Source organism: Petaurus breviceps, unplaced genomic scaffold, assembly GCF_028583685.1.
Source record: "Petaurus breviceps papuanus isolate PSGF00001 unplaced genomic scaffold, PetGlider_PUasm1.0 490, whole genome shotgun sequence".
Taxonomy (NCBI): Eukaryota; Metazoa; Chordata; class Mammalia; order Diprotodontia; family Petauridae; genus Petaurus; species Petaurus breviceps.
Window position 1 is genome coordinate 16,846,721 of NW_027186352.1, and position 14,351 is coordinate 16,861,071.

General features: G+C 39.5%; 1 protein-coding gene across 1 annotated transcript in view; it reads right to left on the minus strand.

The window, feature by feature from the left end:
- The window catches only part of LOC138172037 (protocadherin-15-like), a 2,287,527-nt gene that overhangs the window by 605,422 nt on the left and 1,667,754 nt on the right, over positions 1-14,351 (minus strand). Inside the window, exon 10 of the mRNA XM_069101643.1 lies at positions 754-864. Coding sequence (XP_068957744.1) covers positions 754-864 — 111 coding nt within the window. The remainder of the gene's footprint in view (positions 1-753; positions 865-14,351) is intronic.

The following is a 14,351-nucleotide window of genomic DNA, read 5'->3' on the forward strand; positions in this document are numbered from 1 at the left end:
CATATATTGCCTTGCCTGGTTTACATTCCATGGAACAAAACGCCCATGTGCTGGCACTGGGTACCTCTGGTGCTCCATGCCTCCTACCTCTCTCCCTCACCTTTCCTCTTCCTGTTGTGTGTCGTCTCCCCCTCTTAGACTAAGCTCCTCATGGGTAGGGACTGACTTTCTTTTTAAGTACTTGTATCCCCAGTGCTTAGCACAGTGTCTGGCACATAGTAGGTACTTAAGAAAGGCTTACTGGATTGGGCTGGTCCTACCTCCTTTCTGGTTATGTGATGCATTTATGATAGCTTTCCTAGCAGCGGTTCTATACCTGAGATTCATAGAAGCTTCTTCACAAGAGATTTCAGGGAGTCTGTGATATTAGATGGGGAAAATACACTTTGTTTTCATTTTCACTAATTTTTCATTACTTTTTTAAAACATTGCATTTTATTTTATACTTAAAAAAAAATGTTCCAAGTCAGGATTCATTAACTTCACCAATCTGACAACTAACAGAGTCTATGACACCAAAAGAAGGGCCTCTGCTCTGCACTAACATCTTTTGGAGAGCATACATTTCTGTTTGATATCTCACTTGATATTAATGATCAGAGGGTTGTAGCAAAAAGCTATATTGCTTTTACTCCATCTTTCAGGGAATTACTGTTTAATTTCTTCATATACTTGTCACACATAAACATGTATACACACATTTTTTTTGAAGGGGAGGATACAATTCAGTGCTAACCAAAGAGGAAAACTTACATTAGCTTGAACGATGACATAGTAACGGGTCTTATCTTCATAATTAAGTCTCTTCCTCAATACGACAGTTCCAGTCAATGTGAGAGGGATCTCAAAGGTGTCGTTGGAGGTCTGTAACAAGGAAAAGGACAGAATTTATGGAGGTGACCCAGAGATACCATAGGGGATGTGATCACATGGTATGATTAAGAGTCATAAATGGTAAGTAAACTTTTTCATTGAAAATGGGTCTGGGTGCAAGCTTCTGATTCAATATTTTGGTCTTTCATTTAAATGTTTAAATTTGATCAGTTAGATTCTCTCAGAGCCTAGGAAAATATGATAACCAGAAACTTGTTTCCTCTGATAGTTTTTCATTCATTATTTGTGCCATTTATCAACTGCCATGGGACCTTTGCAAGTCAATTCCAAGAAACACAGGTCTTTTCTGTGACAGTTTTTACTTTTTATCTATCTTGATTTAAATCCCCAAAGTTCAAATGACATTTCTCATCTGTGATTTCTATACAAGATAATTTCACCCTTTGAACTTTATGCATATATCTAAGCACTTCAACATATTAGAGAACAAAAAGCTAAGAGTCACATAGCACCATAGAGAGAATGAAAACAACAGTGAAAATGGAAAGGGAAGGGATGAGGCATTCATGTGCTTGGCACTGTGTTACCACTTTGCAAATATTATCTCATCTAATACTAGTCATGACCCTCTGATGGAGGTGGAATTAGGAGACCACAGATATGATAAGACTCAGCTGTATAGCCTTGGGTAGATTACTGATAGGTCCTCATTTTCCCCATCTTTATAATGGGGGAGATAGAGATCTCTAAGGATCCTTCCTTACTTATATTTTATGACTCATGAAGACTTTCAGTTTTTATCCTGATTCATACAATAACTAGCTGCATGAAGTGACTTTACATCTCTGGGTCTGCCTTTTCTTGGCAATAAAATGTGGATCATTGTTGTATCTAGCTGTTTGGAGGATCATATTAGAAAATATATATAAAGTGCTTTGCATACCTTAAAATGCTTTATAATTGTCAGTCACATCCTTATTGGTGACATTAGCATAAACATAAGCATTAACCATAGCCCTTTGGCTAAATTTGGTCAAGATGGATCCAGAATATCTCAGTTTGAATCCTATCTTAGACATGAACTAACTTTGTGAGTCTTAACTCTGGGCCTCAGTTTCCTAATCTATAAAATGAGCAAGTTGGATTTGACAGCCCTCTAAGGTCCCTTCTAGTGTTCTATATCTTACTCTGTGGTCCTAATTACCATAATTATTGATATTAATTGATATTAACATAAAGTAAGATTAATGGGATCACTGAAATATTCAACTTTGGTAAAATCCATCCTCTGTCCATCAGCTCCATTCCTAGGCATAGTTCCATTATTATTATTATTATTATTATTATTATTATTATTATTATTATTATTATTTGCATTTGGAAGGCAATTGGGGTTAAGTGACTTGCCCAAAGTCACAGGGCTAGTAAGTGTTAAGTGTCTGAGGCCGGATTTGAACTCAGGTCCTCCTGACTCCAGGGCTGGTGCTCTTTTCATTGCAACACCTAGCTTCCCCAGCTCCACTATTTTTGACATGAGTTGGTTCAGTGTGTCCAATTTGGTATTTTCTTGGAAAATATGCTTTCATTCCCTACTGCATTTTATAGATGAGGAACTGAGGCAAACGAGGTCAAGTGACTTGCCCAGGGTCACAGAGCCAGTAAGTGTCTTGGGACTGGGTTTTAACTCATGAAGAAGAGTCCCCCTGATTCCAGGCTTGGCCCTCTATCCACTGAGTAACCTACCTTTATGTTTGCTACATATTAGTGCTATTATTACTAACCAATGCTAAGCAGAGAAACTTTCCACAAAATCTCTCACAACTGGAAAAGAATCAAGTCAGTAACACATGATCATCTTATTTAAACCTGAACTCACTCAGTAATATACAATTCATTCTTGTTTTATCCTCTGGTGACAGCTTTTTCTATATCTGGCTAACTAATTACTAAGAATGTCTGCCTTATATCAAGCATAATCCTGCCTCTGTACCACTTTCAGTCATTAGGCTAGTTCTGTCCTATGGGGCCACACTGAACAAGACTGGTAATCCCTCTTCCATGTGGCAGCCTTGCAAATACTTGAAGACAGCCCTCATGTTATCAGCAGTGATAAAGTCAGCAACGTGTGGGCATAGAAGGAATGAGCAGACAGTAGTGGGCTTCTTGGAATAATAAAAATATGGTAATTTTATTGAAATAGGGAAAAATCTAACTTAATCATAACCAAATCCTTGATAGATGTATCATTTTGTAAAAGTAGGCCATCATCTATATTCCAAAGCTACTCCTGCAGGAATCCGAATCACTGTCTAGACTGTTACATATTAATGTTAAAAATGAACTTCCACTGAATAGTTTTCCTTGGTCCTTAGTACAAATCAGCAGAAACAATATAGCAAGTAATTTTATTGAGCTTTAAAGCTGAAGCTGGTCTCTTTTCACTGAATCTAATCTAGTGAGTTAAATCCAATGTCTCTCCTATAGTATGTGACTCAATTTGCAAAGTTCTGAATAGATTTCAATGTGCCAAGAGACAAAGATAAGAACGATTTCTTGGCCCACCCTGCTTGGGTAATTTGCCTCAGGGGGAAAAAAAAAGCCTTAAGTTTTTTTTCACCTGATTTGCTGGCTAGTGTCTAGAGATAAAACAATAAAAAGGAAAGATGAGAAAATATTTTACACTCTTTTAAAAAGTCAAATATGAAACTCACAATGAAATAAGGCTTTCCCAAAGTGTTTTGAGAGACTATTTGAAAGTTGGGAGGAAAAGGAATAACTTATAGAAAAGTCATGGATATTGGTTTATTTTCTCCTGAATGGACAACAGTTTCTAAAATATGTATTGTTAAGATCATAGCATGTTAATGGGAAGAAGACTCCAAGGGTCACCTAGTACAAGCCATAGGTTAACAATAGGCCCCTTTACAAAATATCCATTTCATGGTCATTCTGCCTTTGCTGGAACACATCAGTGAGTGAGAAGCTACGAGCTCTTGAGACAGTCAGTTCCTATTTTGGACAAGGATAACTTCCAATATGCCCTTTTTGACACCTAGCCTAAGTTGGCTTCTTTCCAACCAATTCTTCCCCCAGTTTTGTACTGTGGGGGAAGCAAAGAAATACACAAAAGAAAAAAAAAAAATTAACAATAACAAAAAAAGAAAAATAGCAAAATTATTATCTAAGATTTTGAGCTAAAAGTAAAAGACCTTACAGGTCTTCTAATACAATCCCCTCATTCTAAAGATGAGAAAATCAGGATCACACAGGTACAGCCATTTGTCCCCCATTACATAGGTAGTAAGAAACAAAGGCACTATTTAAACTCAGATTATTGAACTCCAAACTCAACACCCTTTCAAGTGTACCACAGCAGCTATAATGACCTCTCCCAATCTAAATCTCTAACTCCCACTACTGAGTTTTTTTTTTAATTCCTTAATTTTCCAAGCTAAAACAACCTAATTGTTTGAATAATTCTTTCAAAATTATGATTTTACCTCCAACCCAATACAAAACCAATCCAGTTTACTAATGTCTTTCTTAAAATGTGACATATAAATGAATATAAATGTTTGATGGTATATCACATGAACCCATAAAACAATCTGGATTACTACTCTCTTTTTTTTTTTTAACAATTCTCCTAACAACATTTTCAAGCATTTTGTGATTGAAAAAAAAACCCAACAAATTTCATATAAACACACTTTATCCTTGGAAACCTTATATGCTGATTCTAAATGTTATGGTATCTAGAGAGGTAGGGAGTACCTTCTATGGTAATGACTACTAGTGGCAAAACTGGAAAGAGAAGATAAGTTTGATACAATTTGGGGGGAGAGGGAGGGTGTAATGGGAATGTAAATTTTAAAGATCTTCCCTGCCCCCAGGCTAAAGTGCACCTGGAGCCTGGGGTGGGAGGCTTGTTTTTCAGTAGATACTTTTTGATTGGCCAGTGAGTCAATAAGGTTGTTACATTCTCTGAGCCAGGAGAAGGCTATATAAGCCCTGATGTGTAGCTTTGTTTTGGGGCTCACTTTGAGAAGTGTTCTGTGATTTGATCTGGATTCTGGGAAGCCGTTGTTGAGAGTCCCCCCCCCGCCCCACTCGGTTTGGAAAAACCCAGGTGTTGAAACCCAGATGTTGATTTGGTACGGATGTAATGGTTGGACAGTTTGGAATCTGTCTATTTGATCTGTTTCTCTGTCTGATAATTCTGTGTGTATATTCTGAAGTTCGGGGTGCTGACCTTTTTCCCCTAAACTAGGTAAATGATACCTATTTGACTGATTAAAGTAAGCTTGTTAACCCATTTTGAGTTGCTTTCCTAGCAGATCTAAGAACCTGTGGTGGCAGCAACTGTGGGGACGCTCGGGTGCTTGCTGCTACAGAGGGCAAGGATCAGCTTCAATATTTAAGAAAAATAATTATTATATATGATAATTATGTCTTCTAACTTTAATTATCATAAGTGCAGTAGAGTTCTAAGAGTATGTTCCTATGTGCGTCCCACACACAATTCCCTCCATTGATAATAGTGGTAGGATCTGTGGAAGTAATATACCAGCAAATCATTCATTTTCTAAAACAACATTTCTTTGAGAATTATGTGCAAGGAAAATAGACATTGACACATGTATGTGTTACCATTTATACACAGTGGAATGATGCAGTGAAGCACAGTGGGGCAGCGATTCCAAATTAGAGATCTACGTTTCAAGTCCCAACACCTAGAGCTATGTGACCTAGGACAAATCACGGAATGGTTCTGGGCCTCTGTCTTGCTTATCTTTGTTAGATATAAAAAAGATTTTGTTTCCACACAGATATAGGGAAGTGGGCCTTCTTGCAACAAAAATACTTAAGAGTAGGGGCGGCTAGGTGGCACAGTGAATAGAGCACCGGCCTTGGAGTCAGGAGGACCTGAGTTCAAATTTGACTTCAGACACTTAACACAAAATCTAGACATGTGACCTTGGGCAAGCCACTTAACCCTAACTGCCATACCTCCAAAAAGCAAAATAAATAAATAAATACTTAGAGTCAAGAGAAAAGCAGGAAAAGATCACATTGACACCAATCTCACCCAGGTCTGCAGTCAAGAATAAAATAAAATATAAAAAAAGGTTTAAAGTCTTCATGCTTAAGTGTTTTGTGAATATTAATTCCTCCTCCCTGGTAGGAGCTACTGCTCATTTAAATGCACATGTGATGCATGTGGAAGGAGGGAGAACATATGAAGGGGAAACATGAAGTAGACACACCAGAAAGGTATACATCTTAGAGTACTCAGCCAATGAGAAAATGAGGGAGGGAACTTGCATTTTGGGACAGGGATAAGGGTGCTTGCTCTCCTTTCTGTAGGTGTGTGTCTGTTCCATCAGCACACTCACTTCTTGCAAGAATGTAAAATAAATGAGCTTGCCTCATCTACCTTGGGAGTTTTTGTCTTTCCTCTAGAAATTTTATTCCTAACTTCTTTGAAGTGAAATGGTTGGGTTGTGCAATTTTCAGTTTTAAATCTACGTATAAATTTAATATTTCCTCCCCTCAATATTGCAAAGGTGAATAACTCCTGCTCCCCAGCTTCTATGGCATTTTCACAAAACGCTACTATTTGTAGAACAAAACAATTTTCAATGGTAGCCAAAGGAAATAAACAAATAAACACTTTTCACTTGGGGAGGGGAGAGGGACTATTGTCCCACTATTGCCCTCCATGCTGAGCTGGTCCAAAGGAATATCTAGAGGAAGGGAATGGATGAAAAGAATGCCTTTCCCTCTAGTTTCCAATTCTTGTCCTCAGGCTACTGCTTTGGTCCTTCCTCCTTCTCTTCCTCCTATTTTTCTTTCTTTTAGGATTCTAGATTGATAGCTGGAAGAAACCTCAGAAGGCTGAAGTCTTAGGGAGAAAGATCCTAACCAACTGCGTAGGAAGAGAATCAGGGAAGATTCCATATAGGACAGGATATTTCAGAACCATAGAATCTTAGAGCAAAATAGCTTTTGACAGGCCAAACATTAACATGACCTTGTCAAAAAACTAGAATAACTGAATTCAAATCTAAAACTGAAAGGACTCAAGGTCTGAGAGCCATAGATGGATATTCTGGCCAAGAAACTATAATGAATAGAATCATGACGAAGAGAAACTAAGAAGCCATTCTTTAAGAGGCAAATAATCTCTGAGATATGACCAGAAGCTGACATGCTAAGCATTGCCTGAGTGTTAACGAATGCAGCACAGAACAACAATTATAAAATTATTGAATTAGGACCTGGTTTAGTTTTTCTTTTGCCATGGCTAATCACATGAAGTAAGTAAGATCATTTGCTTTAATTTGGACCATTAGGAATAGAATAAATGGGATAAAAAACACTTTTGAATTTTATAAACATTTGAATTTGCAGTAGAGACCCAAAGCAATTATTTCTGAAGGTGTTAGCAAGTATAATGAAAACACAAAATCTTATTTATACTTACAAATCCTACAAGTATGAACAGAATAGTAATCCATTAATTTAAATCAATAAATCCATCAATAAAGAGTTATTAAGTATCTCAAAGGTTCCAGGACATGTATAACCTATATCATATTGCTTACTGTCCCAGGGAGGGGCCATGGGGTGATGAGGAACTGCATCTAGCAAGGTCCCAGAAGAGAAGGGAGTGTATTTGACAGGTGTTTCAAAGGTGAAATGGGTAGGCCTTGGAAACAGATGGAATGTGCAGGTCGAGAATGGATGAGGAAGTGAGGATAAGCCATAGACTGGGAGCCTGAGGGACTGGGAGGATGATGAAGGACAAATACAACCTGTGTGTTGTCTCCATCTCTCCTTCCCCTCCTTTCTCCTTCCCCTCTTCTCTCCTCTTCCCTTACCTAAGGGAGCTCTGCCCACAGGAAAGTACATTTGGTTGACTAAAAAGCTGCCTCATTAACTTTGGGCTTACTGGCTAGATTTCTTTCTCAAAAGCCAAGCCTGAAACCCGATTCACTCATAGATTGGACAATAGTCCGCTGCCCTCCTAGCACAGAATGTCTGCAAATAGTAAATAGTAACTGTTTTTCTTTTTGCCAACAACCTTGAGGGTCTTCCCTTCCCAGTTTGATTTTTTTGATTAAAGGGGCCATCGCTTGACTCTCTTCTGAAAGAGGCCGATTCACTGAATGGGCTTTACCTCACTCAGAGTGAGAACCTGAAAAGGCCTTAGCCTAAGGGCTGGGGTCTCCCATTGCATCCTGGGCCAAGCCCAGTCATCCTGATGAATATCAGGCCACTGGACCCAGATGGCTCTGGAGGAGAAAGTGAGGCTGGTGACCTTGCACAGCCCTTCCTCACTTAAATCAAAGCCAATTGCAAGTCGTGTCATCATCTCCCTGATGCCATCATTTCCTTTGAGAACAAGACAAACACAACAACCACAAAAACACCAACATCAACCTACAATAATAAGGAAGGTTTAGGGGGAAGATCACACGTTCCTTCATGGATATGCTGGGTTCAAGATGTCTGCTGAACTTCTAACTCAAGATATATGAAAGACAGTTGTAGATGTGATATTGGAAGACAGCAGAGAAAGGAGGGAGGGCAGGACAGGTGTGTTTGAGTGTCATAGGCAGAGAGATAGTAATTAAATCCACAGGAACTGATAAGGTCACTAAGTGAAGAAGTATAGAGGAAGAAGGAGAGAGGGCAGGGGAGAGAGCAGGGGAGAGGGGGGAGAGGGAGAAGGTTACTGGCTGTGTGACCCCTTGTAGGTGAGGAGAATTTTATTATCCTTTGTAGATAGGATCCATGGCCATGGAATGTCTAGTCTCCAGGTGTTAGATAACTCCCAGATTATCCCCAAGGATCCTAGTTAGTAATTCTTAGAATCAAAATGATATACAGTCTTATTGAGGCTGCACCATGAGATATGGGCATGACATAATTGATATTTATTGTGCTTTCACAGAATGACGATGTTAAAATTAACCTGTGAGCTTAATATTGGCAAGATACCTTCTTTGTCTGTTGCCCTAGAATGCAAGTGGGCACTGGTCAGTGAGTGGGGAATCTGTATGTGCCTTGACTGGCCCCCATCAAGGTTTGAGGGGAATCCATAGGGGAATATGACAGTGTAATGCTGTGTGTGCCTCAACTGGCCCCCACTGAGGTTTAAGGGGATTTAGAGGAGTGTACAAACTATGCCCATCTCGACTGACCCCATCAAGATGTAGGGGTAACGAGTTGTCCCCCCTTTTCCCTGTCCCCTGTGAGAAGGGTGATTAGGGAATACTGTAGGAGATGGTGCTCCCATTATCAGAAACCCTTAGAAAAGACTAGACTAGAATAATATAAGGTTATTAACCCCTTCAAAGCTGTCTCCCTGTCCTTCCTGTGCTACCAGATCAAGAGTGAACCTGTTAGAGGCTAGAGTCCAAGAACTCCAGTGCTTCCCATGTGTTATTTGTGAAACACGCTTTTTCAATTATATATAGAAAGGGAAGGACAAAGAGAACAGACATTTATATAGAACCTACTATGTGCCAGGCACTGCACTAAGGGCTTTAAAGTACTGTATATAATTTGATCATCAGAGCAACCCTCCAAGAACATCATGCCCATTTTACAGTTGAGGAAACTGAGGCAAAGATAGGAGAAGTGATTTGCCATGGGACACACAGTCAGTAACCATGTGAGGCCAGATTTGAAATCAGGTCTTCCTATTTCCTCACTGCCTCACCTTACTTGTCTTCTCTCTCAGTGCAATGGCCTCTTTGGAAGGCAGGGACCATTCTTTGCCTCTAATATCTCTAGCACACAGTATAATGCTTGGTATATGAGCACTTACTATGTCTTTTTGACAGATGAGTTGATAGTTTCTTACTCTGTCAAAAGCAGAGGAGATAATACTGTTTTGATTCCCCTTAATGATAATTTCATTCTTCGAAAGTGATGGTGCCGACAATGGTAATGATTCTCACAAACAATAAAGACCTGCTAAATGGTATGGAAAAGATGAGGACCTTGAAGGATACAGTTAAAGAGGAATAGGCTAATCATTTCAGTTTAGGAGGAAAGCTGATATCTTTAAGTCTAGTGGAAATCTAGGTGTCCAACCATCCGGGATGCCTTCCTACGAAGTTGGAGAGAGGTTTATAAACTCTTAGGAATGAAATTCTAAAGACAAAAGAAGAATATCATGAAGTTTGTCAACTACTATGAATCACATATTAGAGTAGAAGAATTCCAAGAGTCATCAAGTGTGACTTTACAATCATATCTCACACATATATAGCAGCTTCTGATGTCCAAAGCACTTCACATACACCAATTCATTTGACTCACATCAGATTTTTGAGTTAATTACTGTTACCTTCCCCATTTACAGATGAGAAAATGGAGGCTGAGACAGTTTCACAGAGATAAGTGTCTGTGGTAAGAAGTGAACTTAAGTATTCATTTTGTAATCTTTCAATCGTTTCAGGCATGGCTGACTTTTCTTGATTCAGTTTGGGATTTTCTTAGTAAAGACACTGGAGTATCTTGTCATTTCCTTCAGCTCGTTTTACAGATGAGGGAATTGAGGCTAACAGGGTTAAGTCACTTTTTCAGGGTGACATAGCTAATGTCTGAGGCTAGCTTTGAACTCGGGTCTTCCAGACTATGGGCTGGGCACTCTATTCACTGTGCCACCTAGCCACTACCCAAGCATTCCTTACAAGAAGTGGAGTACTTTATCCACCAACCCTAATCTAAGCAGTGCAAGTGGCTTTCCTGAGGTCATAAAGCTGATACATTGATAATGCTAGGCTTGAAAAATAAAGGGTTTTTTTTGTTTATTTGTTTCTGTTTTCCATAATTAATGACATTTCCATTAGAGTCTCCTTGCCCATAGTGCTGGAATCATCAGCATTTCCATTAATCGTAACCTGTCTAGGGTGGACAAGTTATTCTTGATACAATATAATTTAAAAAAATAATGTTTAAAATGTAGTCTAAGTTTTACATAAAATAAATTAAAACAAACAACAACAGAATGCTTTTGACTAGTAACATTTCATTATGCTTTTGCCAATTCAGAATAATAACCCAGGTTCACCAAGGCAATGCCCCTGTTTCTAATTCCTCTAGAAGTTGGGGATTCAGATGTAAGAGAAAAGAACTAGAAGGTGATCAAGAGAAGCTGACAGAATTGTGGCAGAGCCTGCTTTCCTAGAGGCTCCCAGAAGTCAGCTGCCCAGGCTTGTCACTCAGTGGCAGGAGAAGTTAAGGAACATCAGATGCCCCATGCTTAGGAAGACTTGGCTGCTTCAAGGGACATGTCAGCAGCTTCTGCCACATTCCATTACAGTAGCCCAGAGAAAATGCTGAACAGCTTTCAGGCCAGTCTTTACAAGAATGACAAGGATTGAGATGCGTGGTTGGTGAGTAGAGTAGGAATGTAACTTTCTTTCGGCCCCAAAATGCATTTTCTTTAAAAAAGAGAATACTCAAAATATCCTACCCCCAATTTTCTGCCCGAGAATTTCATCTCTTCTCTTTGTCTTTGTACCTTTGCCGGGGCTGTACCCCATGTAGGTACCCTCTTTGCCTTTCTCCTGAGCTTGCTTCCTTCCTTCCTTCCTTCCTTCCTTCCTTCCTTCCTTCCTTCCTTCCTTCCTTCCTTCCTTCCCTCCTTCCTTCCTTCCCTCCTTCCTTCCTTCCCTCCTTCCTTCCTTCCTTCCCTCCTTCCTTCCTTTCTTCCTTCCCTCCTTCTTTTCCTCCTTCCTTCCTTCCTTAGCTCCTTCCTTCCTGCCTCGTCCTCCTCCTCCTTCTCTCTCTCTCTCCCTTTTGTCTCTGTCTCTGTCTTCTGTCTGTCTCTCCCTCCCTCCTGTCATATACTAAAATCTTCCCTACACCACCCCTCATTTCCATCAGAGGATGATTCAGATGTTACTACCTCTTGGTAGTAAAGAGTGAAGAAGACATGAGTATAAATCCAGCCTCAGACACTAGCTATGTGACCCTGGCCAAGTCACTTAACCTCTGTTCCTTTAACCCACTGAAGGAAATGGCAAACCACTACAGTATCTTTGCCAAGAAAAGCCCACAAACTGTACTAGTGTGTACTGGAGTGTCCATGGGGTCCAGGAAAGTCAGACATTAGTGAAGGACTAACCCACAAGCAGATTCAGAACATAGGGGTCCCATTTCCTGATCTCCTCAGTGGGCTGAGCTCCCCTCTTTTAAAATCACTCTACCTATGTGGAATTTCTGCTTGCTTCTTTCTGTGTATTTGTTTTCTATTCTCCCTCTAACGATCTAAGCTTCTTTAGAACAAGGATAAAAACAGCAGAGTAAAGCCAAATTTATAGGTAGAGTAAAATTTAGCAGCTCTGCCACTAAAAATAGAGGTTCTTAGCCTGGGATGGCCCTTGGCAGTTGGGGATGCCTTTGGGTACTTGCCAGCCCAATGTTCTTAAACATTAAGTGATGCCACATCCTAACTGGAGGTTGGTAGAAGATGTTTTCCATCTTTTCCAAGTTGACTGACTATCTGAAATCTCTGTCTTTGAGGAGACTGGGGCATTTGGTGTCTATGGATGTCATTAAGAATCCTGGCTATAAATGACATAAGCCAGCCATTACAAACCACAAGCTAGAAAATCCAGATTCATTATGGACATGCCAGTTAATCTAGAGTAAACTAGAACACCCTCGTCATGCAGGCATAAAGGCCTCCAGGTTCCTACAATGATGTAATTGTTTGTATTTGTATTGTTTATAATAATTTTAGCACATAACTAGAACAGCCAACACCATGAATGATATCTAACTTACAGAGCTTCAATGGGTACAAAATCTTTTACTATATAGTTTCATTTCATCTTCACGAATGGATAAGTTCTATTCATATTCCCATTTTACAGATGAGATAACTGGGGCTGGGCACTATTGAATAACTTCTCCAGTCATACAGCAGCTAGGAGTCCAGGGACCTACTACGAGCTTGTAATCTTATCTTGGACTCTTGGCTGCTAGTGTAATTCTATTTAACACCAAAAACCTTTTTTTAATCTCCTTCCTTTTCTCATTTACCACTTTTTTATTGTAATTTTAATATAAGACTTTTAATTTGCAAACCCAAACCACTCAACCATGCTCCCATCAATTATTTGCTTATTTCTTCAAAATAAGATTCCTTAAAACTTGAACAGAAGACTCAACTTATATTCATTAGCAGAGGCTTCACTTGTCATGCCCTGTGCTGGGCACAGAGCCTGGCACAGAAGGATTACTTAATAAATGGTTGGGTAATGGGATTAAAATGAATATTATCTCCTACTAGAACCTTGATAGAGGATTTTCATGTTACTTCCTTTTCGCGTGTTCTTCTGATGGTTGGGTTTCGCAAGGTATTGGGCTTCCTTAACTGTGATGCACTAAGTGGCCGACGGGGTAGTCTTTTTTATTCGTTAATCAAATTAGACAAAGAAAATACTAGTTTTCTTTCTTTTTTTATCTTGATGAGATAAAGGGAGGATTTAAGATATTTAAATCTACCTTATTAGCTCTTCTGTGAGGCAAGGACTGAAGACAATATTTTTATATTTCCTACACACATATTCCCAATTTCTGGGTCTCTAAGTTTTCAACTGTCAACATTGACATGGTAGCAGTTTCTGCCTAGAGCAACTAAATGTCACATGGAGTTCTTACTTGTCTAGTTCTGATGTAATCAGACTGATGTCTGTGAATGTCATTGCTTTCCTAGTTCCCTGGGCCAGCTAATCCTTGCCTCACTTTTCTCTTTGGGAAAGTCAGGTCTAAAATTTCTGGGCTACCTTTCAAGAATGATGTACAAAGTACATACATCCTGGGAACTGGTCATTTTGTTGTGGTTATTGTTTTGGTTTTTCAGACATGTCCAACTCTTCATGATGCCATTTTGGGTATTCTTGGCAAAGACACTGGAGTGGCTTGGCATTTCCTTCTCCAGCTTATTTTACAGGTGAGGAAACTGAGGCAAAAAGGATTAAGGGACTTACACAGAGTCATAAAACTCATCTCTAAAGTCAGATTTGAGCTCTGGAAGATTCTTCCTGACTTCATGTCTGGTACTCTCTTCACTGCACCACCTAGCTGCCCGTGCTGTATAGGATAGGTATCTGTGATTTCATTAGTATGAGTCACTGCCAAATGAAGAAACTCCCTGTACCAATGCAGGTCTGCACCCTCTTTGCAGATATGCTAGGCACTGGGTATATACATATAAAATAAAATAGTCTCTTTTATCCAGGACCCTGCATCTTAGTAAGGGGATTCTCTCTCTCCATCCATCTATCTGAGTGGGATTCAGGAAGGGATTACTTCCTAACAGCAATTTACCAGCTATTCTCAGAGAAACAGCAAGTGAGGAGAAGTAGGAGGAAAAAGGAGAACAACTGGACAGGATATTAAACTGCCCTGGTGACCTAGAGGGGGCCTACGTGGAACCAATCCATCAATCAACAAGCATTTATTAAAGGTCTCTGTGTATCAAACAC